The 13,205-nt window shown below is 38.9% G+C and overlaps 1 protein-coding gene across 1 annotated transcript; it reads right to left on the reverse strand.

Moving 5' to 3' along the window:
• Positions 1-3,080: 3,080 nt before the first annotated feature.
• On the reverse strand, positions 3,081-7,895 carry LOC138588226 (uncharacterized). The gene is made up of 7 exons (XM_069658187.1): positions 7,875-7,895; positions 7,670-7,792; positions 7,381-7,506; positions 6,511-6,681; positions 6,075-6,223; positions 4,528-4,762; positions 3,081-3,147 (listed from the first exon to the last, which is right to left on the reverse strand). Exons 1-6 carry the CDS (start codon positions 7,893-7,895, stop codon positions 4,600-4,602), a joined length of 753 nt encoding a protein of 250 aa, XP_069514288.1. The 3' UTR covers positions 3,081-3,147; positions 4,528-4,599.
• Positions 7,896-13,205: the final 5,310 nt, after the last annotated feature.

The following is a 13,205-nucleotide window of genomic DNA, read 5'->3' on the forward strand; positions in this document are numbered from 1 at the left end:
ACAGATTGCCAACATATTAGGTGTGTCAAGAAGCACAGTGAAGCGACGCTTAAGGTACGTGTCTATTGTTTGATTTATTTACAAAGTGTTTTATCATATGAGGGTCAAGAAACATTGCTGAATTGCCCTGTCTATGAATCAGATATAAAGAAAACAAAACTATTGTGTATTTGAAATCGCAAATCTGGAATGAAAAATAACTGTGATGCTCATTATACTGTATACCACATAGCAGACCTTGCCTATCTTTTTTTCCATAACTAAACTAAGTTTTGTTAAGCAAGCTCTGTAAAGCAATCATTATTGTGGTTTGTTGTTTATTACCACTAGGGATGTCCTGATCAAGTGTTTTCACCCCGAATCTGAGTCATTTAATATTGAATATCTGCTGATGCCGAGTCCTGGTTGTATTTCTCAAGGTGTTATAGCTGCACAGTGCACACTTCAAGCATATAAACCTGAGTAAAACCAATCCAATGTAGGTAAGATATGATTGGTAATCGAATAGCTCTGCTTAAAGAAAAAGTGTCAGAATTTGATTGGGAGTTATATGGCTGATACCCATCAATTGCTGTGATCAGCTCAGATTCTGATCAGGACATCCCTAATTACCACAAAGTTGATCTCAATTCTTATTTTTTATTTATTGTCTTCTATAGACAGTACAATCTTTCACTTAGGGGTCGCTACACAGATCTAACCAATGACGCACTTGATAACCTCTTGATGGAGATCGTCTCTGGCAATGACAATGCTTCGGGCTAGGTCCCACAGGCTTCGCAGGAGAACCTATCAAGTAGCAGGGCCAAATTCACTGTGGCATCTTGATGGCAACCACAAGCTCATTAGGTAAGTGGCAATTGAAGATGTTTTACTCTGCTCTATTTACTTGCCCTAACAGTGATCAGTGGGTCACCCTTGGGGGGTTGATAATAACAATGACAAGGTTTGTCTTCGTTGATTTTCAGTACATTAGACTGATAGAGTGCATTGTTTTATTTTTTGTCTTTTTTTAAAAAGAGGTGGGAAATCACTTGACTGGACAGTGATTAGGACTTTTTTTTGCTACGAAAGCCCAACATGTAGCACAGAAAAATATACAAATCACTGTAGCTGCATTCAAGCCATTTGTGTTCTTAGTGGATACCTTTAAAATGTAATTGAAATGTGTTTATTTTCTCTCCCTCCTTCACCCTCCCCCCCCCCCCCCCCTTCTTCTACTCCCTTTATTCATCTTTTTTTAGGTGGAGGATTGTGATCCATGGAGGAGTCGATGGTTACAGTCGACTTGTGGTATTTCTTCAAGCTTCTAACAACAACAGAAGTAACACTGTAATGGACCTGTTTGTGGAAGCTATCAGCCAGTATGGTGTCCCATCCAGAGTCAGATGTGACCATGGAGGGGAAAACAATGCTTGTCTCTTTATGGATGTGTTCCACGGCTCAACCCGGGGGAGTGCTTTAAGAGGGAGGAGCACTCATAACCAACGCATCGAGAGGCTGTGGGGCGATGTCTGGAGAGGTGTTACAAACGTCTACCATTTCTTGTTCACATACCTGGAGAGCGAAGGAAAAATTTACTTGGGCAACAAAATGCACTTCTGGGCTCTTCACTTTGTTTACCTGCCCCGGATAAACCGTGACCTGAGATTATTTCTCAATGGAACCACCACGGGCTAAGGACCGCCAGACACATGTCATCACATCAGATTTTTGTGCATGGTTGCCTTGCACAACAGTTGCAACATCACACCGGTCAATTTGGAGCGGATGAGCAGCCAATTCCAGGGGGAGATCAGGGTGCAGCTGCAGTGGAGGACCAAGGGGCGGCTGCAGCCGTTGGCTTGGTGGCGGCTGCAGTGGAGGACCAGGGTGCGGCTGCAGTGAGGGACAAGAGTACCTGCCTTTGACTGGTTTCAAACAGTTCAGGTTCCTGTCAACCAATTTCTACCCAGTGATGAATAGTTGCAGTTCAGACAGCACATAAATCCTTTTGGTGTTTTAAAACTCTTAGAGCAAGTCAACAACTTGTTGTGCGTCTTTTAAATGTTGTCTTGTGTGGATATTTTTTGAGTGCAGCTCTGTTGTTATGTGAGCAGATACCTTTTAATACAAAATAAAGTATAAATACAAATCTAATGTGCTGTGTTTTCATGTTTAAACTTAACGATGCATTATCCTATGAGTAATACTTTTAATTAGGCCATAAATCAATTACTCTATATAGCATATGAATTCTTATGTTTTAAGTTATGGCCAAAGTGTCTAAGTAGTGTGAATAAGAATGAGATGGACATCAGGTTTGAGGTTTTGATATTGATGACTTTAATATTGTTTTATTATCCCTGTCCAAACTGATGAGCTGAGCCTATTCCGAGCTCCATGTTTTCTTTGAAGTCAGTATAAGTCTGGCCCAAAGGTAGGTGGAGCACCAGCACACAAGTGTTTGCCCTGGGAAACTAGGCCAGTCCATCTTCAGGGTGCAAAAATGCCAGCTTCGATTCGGTGCTGGCCTGTGGCAAAAATGAGGACATGCTCAAGGGTCACTGGATGGGCAAGTCCACCTGTATAAAAAGGGACAAGGAAGCAAATTACATTACTAGGGCTACCGATCACACTTCAAGTACACTCAAGTTATTAAAATCAATCCATTGTATATGCTTGGCAACTGAATAGCTCTGCAATGAATTGGGGGGAAAGTTGCCTGCATCCAAGCTGTTCCTTAATTTTATTTTATCCTTATTCTAAACAAAATAAAATATTAAATAACAAACCCTCTCTGTGATCTTTTTGGCCATTTTGCTGTCTCAAGGAAATTTTTCTACCTTTTAAGAAGTATCCTCAAATGGTTGTTATCCAAATACATTTACCATTTAACTTGTAGAATAATACACAGACATTTTGTAACAATTGGCATAGGAACCCATACCTTCTACCTCCAGGAGAAAATCTTTCCAAAAGGCAATCGTCCTGGCTTCCAACCGCCTCCTATTTGATGCTGGCAGTGATCTACATTTGGCCTGGAAAAGCCCCACGGTGTCACTGGCCTTCAGGGATTTTGTGTCCTGGAGGAAGATTCCCTGGAAAGCTTGAGGGTGTGAGGTGACCTCCTCTAGGACACCAAGAGTGCCAAGTCCTTCTTTGAATCTGTCACAAAAAAGACAAACAGAAAAAAATCACAATGTGAATCAATAATGCCTGTACTGTTACTCTAAGACGGTCACGGTGTTCTTCAATCAGTGGAAGAAATAATAATTGGCATCATCAAGCATCTCTGCACAGTTTATCTGACATTATATAAAGAAAGAATTGCCAAGTAGACTGAAAATAATGGGTAAGAAGTGATTTCTTTTTATGCCAGTTACAGCATATCTTAACCTATATCAAATACTTAAAGTTCAGATTTGCTGATTTTCAACCTTATATCTATCTATCCACATTAGGGATATAGCGTGATGCATGCTGCAGTTGTTGCTGATGTTCTCCGTGTCTCTGGGGTGCATTTGACGTCCGGGTACAGGAGAACAACAGATTTGACATCTGTGCTAAACTGCACCTCAGAAAACATCAGCAACAACTGCAGTGTGTGTCACACTATATAACTAATGCAGATAAATACAGATAAGGTTGAAAGTCAGTAAAGCAATAATTACCACAAGACAGGTCTATACTGTAATTATGGGGATGTGACGTTTCCAGGGCCTCTCACCATTGATATTACTGAAGTAGCCATAATCGCAGTAAAAAAAGGTATTATAGCTATTATAATATTAACCTTAACGTATGCTAAATGTGTTTTTATTTTTGATATAGTAAGAATAAACTCCACAAGGAAGCAAGAACAATGTTAGATAGCTCCCTGGTAGTTAGCAAACAAGATACTTTTTCTAAATGCCCAGTTAAATGTCGATCATTGTATCACCATTTCACCAATCAAGAACTTAGATCTTCTATGCCAAAACTTTGACACTCTGTGTATTTAAAAACAAAAGATAACATGCTAGAGCTGTGTAAGGATTTCTAAACTTGCTTTCTCCAGTTTAGTCCTTAGACCATGGTTTCCTACTTCCTCAATGGTTGCTGGGCCAGATGGTATACCAGAGACTTGGCTGAAAAGCCTTTGTGAGAAAAAGGTAGGTGACACCCCCCCTTGGATCAGACAAACAGCCAACATTTGGCCCACAATTTTGTAGGTGGTATTGTGAAGGGCTACAATTGGAAAAGAAAAAATAAATTTGATAAGTGATCATAGTAATGTCAAAATCATGCTGTGAATAAATTCAACAAGCATCTTTTCTGACATTGTTGAAAAAAATAATCTTATTTGTACAGATTGTTTAATGAATAACACGTCAATTACAGTACTGTGCAAAAGTTTAAGGCAGGTGTGAAAAAATGCTGTACTAACTAAGAATGCTTTTAAAAATGGAAGTGTTAATTGTTTATTTTCATCAATGAACAAAATGCAGTGAATGAACAGAAGAGAAATCTAAATCAAATATCTATGGTCCACGTGTTTAAACATACCAATACTGTCAACAGCCAGGCTGCGTGCTTCTTCAGGACCTTCAAATATTTGATGCCTTTGGAGCTGTCCGATCAGGAGTCCAGCTTTGACTCTGGGTTAAAGGCTGGCCGTCTGAAGGCTCTTGAAGCACAATCAAACTCTTCACCACAAAGAACATTGATCTGGTTGGCTGTGAGAGCAAGATGGTGAACCCTTGACCTCAGAGTCTTCAGTTTGACAGTAATGTCTATAGGTCTGTATGGCGAGAGGAGGGAAAAAGGGAGGAGTAACTTTTTACCGTCATATGCACAAACACAAAGTTCTGCAATGTCAGGTTTTTGCACATGCTCCTGTAGGCTGTCATGTTTTTGCTATATTTAGATTTATTTTCAATCAACTAGGATTAACATTTAATTATGTTATAATTAAAGGATCTTAATTCGAGATTTTGAACATTAATATATTATTACTATTCTATTGATATCCTGGCACTCTGTTCTAAGGGCACTGGTTTTAAAGCCATACTTATAGAGCTTACAGAGAGAACACACTCAAACTTTTAGATTATGCGTTTTTTATGAAAAATGAGCCCGGATTCAGGAACTACATAGCTTATTTCTTACCTGAAATGCGTTGAATATCAGATTTCATTCTGCCATTGAGGAGAAAAGTTTACAAACCATCCATTTCCTCATTAAAAACTGGTGACAGAAGCTCTCCCTAAACAGTCTGCTGAAATCTGATTCTAAATGCATTTCAGGTGAAAAATAGGCGATGCAGTTGCCGAATCTTGACTCATTGTAGATCTAAAAGGCCAAATTGATCTTGTATTGTATTTGTATTTTTTGGTCTAAGGCAAGTGAAATAGTGACATCTAGTGGCTGAAAATCTCAAATTGAGCAGCCTTAATGTTTAATATATATTTTTACTACAGTTAGTTCCGACCAAGTAATCTGATTGGACAAGAGGCATTCCATGAGTGACAATATGACGAACAACATCAATGGAACTTTTCACTGTGTATCACTCCGCCTCAGCCAGCTGTTCTGAATACTGTTAATTAGCATTACAGCAGACCATGTATGTTTACATTAATCAAGCTGGTACCTTTGAATCACACAGCAGACTCTTATTTCACTGCTTGATGATAAATTAAAACAAACAGATAAATGAACATGACAAAAATAGCTGATCTGTAGTAACCTGTAGACACAGAGTGCAGGAGAATGTTTGGGTTGCTTGGAAACAAAAGTTCAGTTTCAGTTAAGTTGATGAACTTGTTCAGTTGGGGGAACAAAAATGATCTGTTGTTTACTGTTAATGTTTATTACTATTTGCTGCTTGTATAACTGTTGTATAAAAGCAATATCACACTCAAGGTTGCGATGTTGTACTGAATATCATCACGGCTGTGATTATCTACGACCAAATCACAGCTGTGATGATATTCAGTACAACATCACTCCCTCTCATGTGATATTACTTAAAAGTTGGATATTATTTGTATAATACAACTACAATGTCCCAAATAATGGCCTCGTCATAGATAATGTGTGCAGGTACTTGCCCTTCAATATCCTCCTGCTCTGGGCTTAATGGAATGGAGATATATGAGGGGCTGTGGGTTGGAGAGGGAGCAGGCGAAAAGGTGGGGATTGTTGTAGGTGGTTCAGCTGGAGTTTGGTCATCTACTATGGAGGAGTTTGACATAATATCCTGAAATTAATTGATAAACAATGTTAACATGCATGTGAAATCTCATTCAACTCCATCCACAATTTTACATCCAAATTGATGGCAAGATTTTGCCAAAGCAATTTTGAGGAAGTCAAGCCAAATTGACTAACCATCCCAGGGAAATGGCAAATTGTTTTCCTTGAGAAGCCTAACCAACTGAAAGCAACTTTCAAAGTTTCTTGGGTCACAGTGCAGAGCATATTTATACAATATTACAGTAATGATGCCCTCACAGAACAGCGCTGACACACACCAAAATCACTCACCTCCACTGCATCCCCGGACATCCAGTTAATGTACAGAGTACATGGTTCAGTGATGCCATTGTCGGCCAGTGAACTTCCTCGAGTGCTAAGGTGTGCAGTAGGGGACATAGCCTTTTGCAGTGAAAATATTTCACTGGCCATTTCTTCGCTGCCTGCAAAGGCAACTATATCCTAAAAAAGTGAAATGTAGATCAATACCTTAAAAAAGTGCAGATATCTGTGAACACTGATGAGAAGAAGAAGGTGGTACAGAAGTAACCTGGAAAGGTTGACTGGGCAAGAAGCATCTCCTTTTCAAGCCACCATCGGGATATTTGAAATTCAAGTCTACCCTATTTTCAGGTTCTGGCATAGATTTGACAACTTCCTTCCTTGTATTTATGACCTATAAACAAATCAAAATTGTCTCTTATGTGATTACAAAAGATTAAATTAAACTTTATTGTCATTGGTTTGCACCCAAATACAGTTAGGGGTCTAACCAGAAGTCAGAATCAAGTGCAGTGCAATGTATAAGGGTATATAAATAATTAAAATAGATTACTAAATCTTCTGGGGTGTCATCTTAGCAGCATATAAAACAAACACAAAAATATTCTTTATGCTTCCGACAATTGGTTCTCTATTTGGACTTTTGGACTTTTTTTTGTATAAAGCAATAAGTAAAGCCTGGGTGACTAACTAACTCCTGGACTTGCTTTTGTCTTCTCTCCTGATGTCACATGAAACATAATTTTAAGACATATTCAATTGATCAATCAGAACAACCAGAACAATAATGAGTTTAAAATTGAATCTTTTCTGCAAAGCAATATTTTGCTCAGTTAGTAGAGTGTGAGATGGCCATATGATATGTCTGCATTTTCTTACCCTTTCTCTGTCTATTGCCAGTGAACGCTCAAACTCCTCATACTGCTGGCTGCGTAGGGTTCGCCATTCCAGCAAGCCGGTCTCTCTTTCCGATGGTTGCACATCAGCCTGTTCAGCAAAAATGTCCTGAAATCACAGAAGCAGTGTTGGAAAGTAATACCTGCAACACGCAGGTGATCTTGTGTTGTGATCAACCATGGCGGGCAGAAAGATTTGTGATTTGTGACCTAATTTTCAGTTAAAATGGAATTGCGAGTCTGTATTATTTTTTTCCTACTGCATGCCCTACTCTGCCTCCGACTGGCCAGTCGTTGCCTTCGTTGGTTAGGTTGAGGCATGAAGAGTGAGATGGATATGTATGACTATGGGGCTGTTTCAGCCACGGTGGCAGGTGGCCATTTACATACTGACACTAAAGGTACAGCAGAAATATAGATATTAAGTTTAGTTAGTTTTAATGACTACCGATGGTCTCTGAATAAAAGAGAAATTACATTTTTAAAAGCCACTGTCATTGGTTGATGGAATCAGCATTGCCAGTGATGCCCAATAATCATTGTATTAATAAGAATTTGGATAGTGAAACCAATCTTGGCTTTCATTCAGTAAGCCACCTACTAGAACTTATTAAGGCAGTAGTAATTTTGAGAATCCTGACGAAGATAGCAAATATGCCTGGATAAGAGCATCCATAAGACACTTGAAACTTATAAATCATTATATTTCACATTTATTATCTTTTAAGACTGTTGATATAGGGCATCAGAAAGTATTATGTGTGTTTATGAGTGTAGTCATGAAGCATTATAAATTCATTATAATTAAAAATAAGTATAACATACAGGCATACAGGTTATTAGAGAGAGATTTCTGTTACTATGTATAAAGACACTCAACACCAAGAGAAATAAATCTCATTACCGTATGTTATTGACAAGCTAATGTGGAACAGTAATTAAGCTTGTCCCATGTTATATGAATCATTGGATCATTGTAACCCATTAAACAAGAATCAGGGCATTATCTTGTTTGTCTTTCTTCCAACAGCACAGCCTATAACCATTGTAATCCACTTTTAAACACTAAATACAAGACTCTACTTCAATTTTAATATAGTGCTATGAAGGCATACATTACCCAATATCTTACTAGCTTCTTTATTCTCAACTAGCTATATAGACTACGAGTTTCCATCTTTCAAACATAACTATTGATTTAAAACAGTGATTGATAGATTGAACAGTGGAAACATGGAAACTAGCGATTCCAACAAAAGTGTGATACAATGAGGATTTTGCACTAACCTGTCAACCAAAGTGCCAGAACTCGAAGGGTTGTCTCCGTTGCCTTTATTTTGGGTTGAGTTCTGACGATTGACAAGGTGCTGAAATCTACCAGCCAAAGCTTGCAGCCTCTGTTGCCGGTCCATAGCCTACGTAGTGAATATGCACATAGAGGTATTTGATAGAATAGTACTCTGATGAAAGTCAATGGCCCTCATTTATCAATCTAACATAGAAACCAGCGCAGATCCGAGCTAACATTTAGTTAGATATATCGGCCATAACAACATAATCGAGGTAACTAACCTACCGTACCAAAGTTAACGTTAAGTTAACTTAGCTAACATAACAATAAGTTCGGTGGGAATGGCGCCATAGCGTTGCATTCACTTAAACATCATATTGTATCCTCCAACAACAGTTAACATTTATAGCCAAGTCCCACACAAAAAAGTAATTGTGCAACACAACCGTGGCCCCAAAATAACAGTTTAATTTTCTGCTTTCAATAAGAATAGCTGTCTGTCTCTCCTCTTCATTTGCGATAGGCGGAATGTCACAGCATTTGAGACAATATACTCCATATCCATCCGCAGCAAGCTGAGAGCAAAGCAGTTTAATTTCTAATATTTTCTATAAAACGTTTTGTAGTGTGTCTGACGGTTATCGTGCAAGTGTAAAAAGAACTATTTTTTGCCGTGGAGGAATTTAGTTGTGAGGCCAGAATTTACCCGGTAACACGACTGGTTAGAGATGATTATTAAACCTCGCTACAGTAAGAGCCTTGCTTACTAGGCAAGTGACAATGCCCCTGAAAATTTTTAGATTTAAGTAATGCATTGATCCTTTGCAGAAAATGATTGGACACAATTGCAAAATGAGTGTTGGCGTTATTCTATTTAGATTACATTAAAGTGGCTTAAATTTGCCAGCTAGTATGAAATGAGTTGCTCTAATTGTGACTATCACCACAAATGTTATTGTAGCGTGGTATCAGGAAAGGCCTGATCCAGGCCTGACCTGGTCATTTGACCCCACCAGGAAGAGAGCTAGACCACTAGCTCTGCTCTGGGGACCAATAAATTAAAGATGTTATCCACAGGGGAAACTTTACTACTCTTCGTCTGCAGGACCAACATCCCACAGACACCAGATGAAGGACATCATCTGATAAATCATGGTATTACGGTCATTTAATGTTTGTCTCACAAGATTAGCTGTGGGGAAATAAGGAACCACATGCTTTGATCCAGGGACGGTGGATCAACAGAAACGACTCACACCCCAGAGCCCTGGGGAGAAGAAAGAGTTTTGGAGCATCCATTTGTTCTCCCCCCCCCCCCCAACACCCAACACCCAACACCCCTCTCTCTGCCAGACCTGCAGACAGGCAGGGGAAGGGGGGGTGAGACTGAGACAAAGGAATGTTAATTCAGTCAGGACATCTGTTAATGAATTTAGCAAGGTTGTGTGTCTGTGAATACATATATGCCCTACAAGTATATATGTATATATATATCTATATAGATCCAGGTATCACATTCACATGGAAGTGCATAAAGAGTGTGGAAGGTTGCTATGTGTTGATCTGGACATTCATCATTAATTTGTACTTTTATCCTCAGGAATCTGCCATGTAACCTCATTCTGTGTATTTTCATCCAGTGGTGTTTGGAGTCTATGAGCAGCTGAGAATCCAGAGGTATTACATGTGGGGAGGTTATATGGATTAGGATAACTACTTTGGGGTAGAAATAAATATTTTAATAAGTAGAGAAAGTCTCGGATATGAGGAGTGGTCAAACTCGCGCCGTTGCAGGGGACAGACTCCCGGTGCTCAAGCCCCGGTGCTCGGACAAAATCTCAGTCCCGAGCCCAGAAGACGAACTCAGCCTCCATCCGGCTCAGGCCGCAACGCGGGACTGACCGGGACGTCATCATCCAGAGAGACCGAACCGGCCGTGCGGCGCCGCTCCGAGGGATGCTACCCGGGTTAAAGCCCAGGGCACCTGAAGCTCCATGCCATGCCGACCTGACGCGCTCCACACGCCTCATCTGCAACGCGGTTGACCCTCCTCACCCTCCGAGTAGGTCTAACTTTGGTTTACTGTATAATGGGGTTGATGCTTTAGTCACAGATTTGTTAGGAAGGTTAGTATAAGGTTTTGGGCGATATACCTCCTAATATCTCAGCTGCTACACTTCACTCCTTTGAACAGGTTTCAATCCATCTTTCATCATATTCATCCTGTTATTAATCGTTTCACGTTCATCACCATATTTAGTTATCTCATGTATGTTTAGTTGTATTAGTCAATAAATTCTTCATTTATAAAGAACTGATTCAAGTGTCTTTGTGTGTGTGAAGAACTAAGCCTCTGTACACCGCGAAACGAACTCAATTTTAGACTGTAGCAACCTTCAGGTTATGAGACTGAATTAAAATAATTAGGTAACTAATTATATGTTTTCCCTGTTTTGTCAAAATAGGGTGGTGCCCCGTTAAATACCTATGATAGGTTAAGTGTTTTAATTAACGTTAAAGTTAACTTCTCGTCAATATAGAGTGCAGGCATTCTATGACGAGTCTAATTAATTATTAAATAATTAATCGACCGATTTACGCTACATTATCAAATATTGATTTATACAAAAAACTTGATAACTGAATGCTGAAAGAATGTAATTTTAAGAAAGCGGTAACTTAATCATTGTGGATGACCTAAATATAGATGAGGATAAACTTAATAAGAAAAACCTGAAATGGATTACAGACATACTAGACTTAGAACAGTTCATTCATTATTTTAGCAACAGATTTTTTTTTGAATAATTTAATATGCTAACAGTACTATGATCGCGACCCAATCGACAATTGGACAATTGACAATTTGAAAACTTCATTCCAACAGCTAAACTGGAATGAGTCAGGAGAATCTGGAACAGGATTATGCAATAGGTAGAAGCATAGCGCTTACACTGCCAGGAGTAGGGGTTCAACTCCCACTGTGGCCAACCACATTAAAAATGAATTGTACCATAAGGCACTTTGGATTAAAGCGTTTACCAAATGACATATTAAATGGCAAAGAAATGAATTCCACAAAATGTTATATATTAAAAATAAATTTGTATGAGTAATGCAATACAATTAGAATAAGTAATTGTATAAGTAACTTACTGCATGCACATTCAAACCTCTGCAGATGAATCAGGACGCAGCAGCGCGACTGGTCTTCAATCAACCCAAAACAGCACGTCACTCCACTGCTCATATCCTTACACTGGCCCCCAGTCGCTGCTCGCATCAAATTCGACCCTGTTGCTTGCTTACAAAACAGCGACAAAACCGGCTCCTAACTACCTGACCCAGCTCCTTCATGAACACTTCTGCACTTAATGATATTGATGCTGCTGTTCCTGCTGACTTTAAGGATCTGGATTATGTGGATTAGGATATTCACGATGATGATGACTATACTGACCTTGTTGATGTTGCTGACGATGATTATTATAAAAACAAACAAACAAAATAACGTACTTTGCTCTGCCTGTCGGCACCAGTGTCCGATCGCACTTGAAGCTGTTTGTTGGCACTAACTGACTTCGTTCCCTCCTGTCTGCACTGTCGCTTGTGTTCGATTAACTCTCAGATGTATGTCGCTCTGGACAAAAGCGTCTGCTAAATGAAATTGTAACATTGTAATAATTGACAATAACAAATCTAGTATAAATAAAATGTTTAATCCTTGATGTATTCTTTTTTATGAACTGATTGAAACCATTATCAAAAACAAAAACAAAAGTGCCATCGACACATCGTAGAAAATATAGTTTTATATGCATGTTATGACTGTAAATTAAAACAAGCATTACAGCCAAATATCTAATCAACTATAGGGCTGTAGAAAAAGTTCGAGGACAAAATAAAGCTCAAATGTGAAATGTTCCCTTAAAAAACTAAACTAAAACGGTATAGTAAAAAGGTATAGCGAACTGCTGGAGAAAATAACTAATTTATGCTCAATATATTACTCATTTCATTTTCTACGGATTTTTCAAATAGGCTAATAGAGAGTATTATGTCTATCATTTTGGACAACAAGCCATGGGTGGCTATAGGTCCACAGCTTCCAGTCTCCCTTGGATGGCTGCTGCTGCTATGGCCCTCCTCCGGTGGGACTTGTAATGAATACATACAATACATTTCCTCTGCCATTAAACTACTTTACAGCAGTGATACTATGTTCTCTGAGAATGCCCCATTACTTTCTGAAAGGCAGAAAAAGCTTCGACTTGGTTAATATTCTAATTAAGGCAAAAATTGCAGTGATAGACACTGTACTCCACATATTCTCCTATTTCTCATTCTGATCCAGAAGGTTAACAAGGTCTTTCTAAACACAAATGTGATGTCTGACACAAGAAAGCTGATACCTAATTAACAGTCAAAGATAAAAGTTAAATTAGATTATGTTTTACATAATAGTCACAATGTATCATTCACACGACCATAACATTAAAAACATACCCATTGGCTAT

This window comes from Semicossyphus pulcher, unplaced genomic scaffold, assembly GCF_022749685.1.
Source record: "Semicossyphus pulcher isolate SPU_LCO1_2020_fin unplaced genomic scaffold, fSemPul1.0.p SCAF_12, whole genome shotgun sequence".
NCBI lineage: Eukaryota > Metazoa > Chordata > Actinopteri > Labriformes > Labridae > Semicossyphus > Semicossyphus pulcher.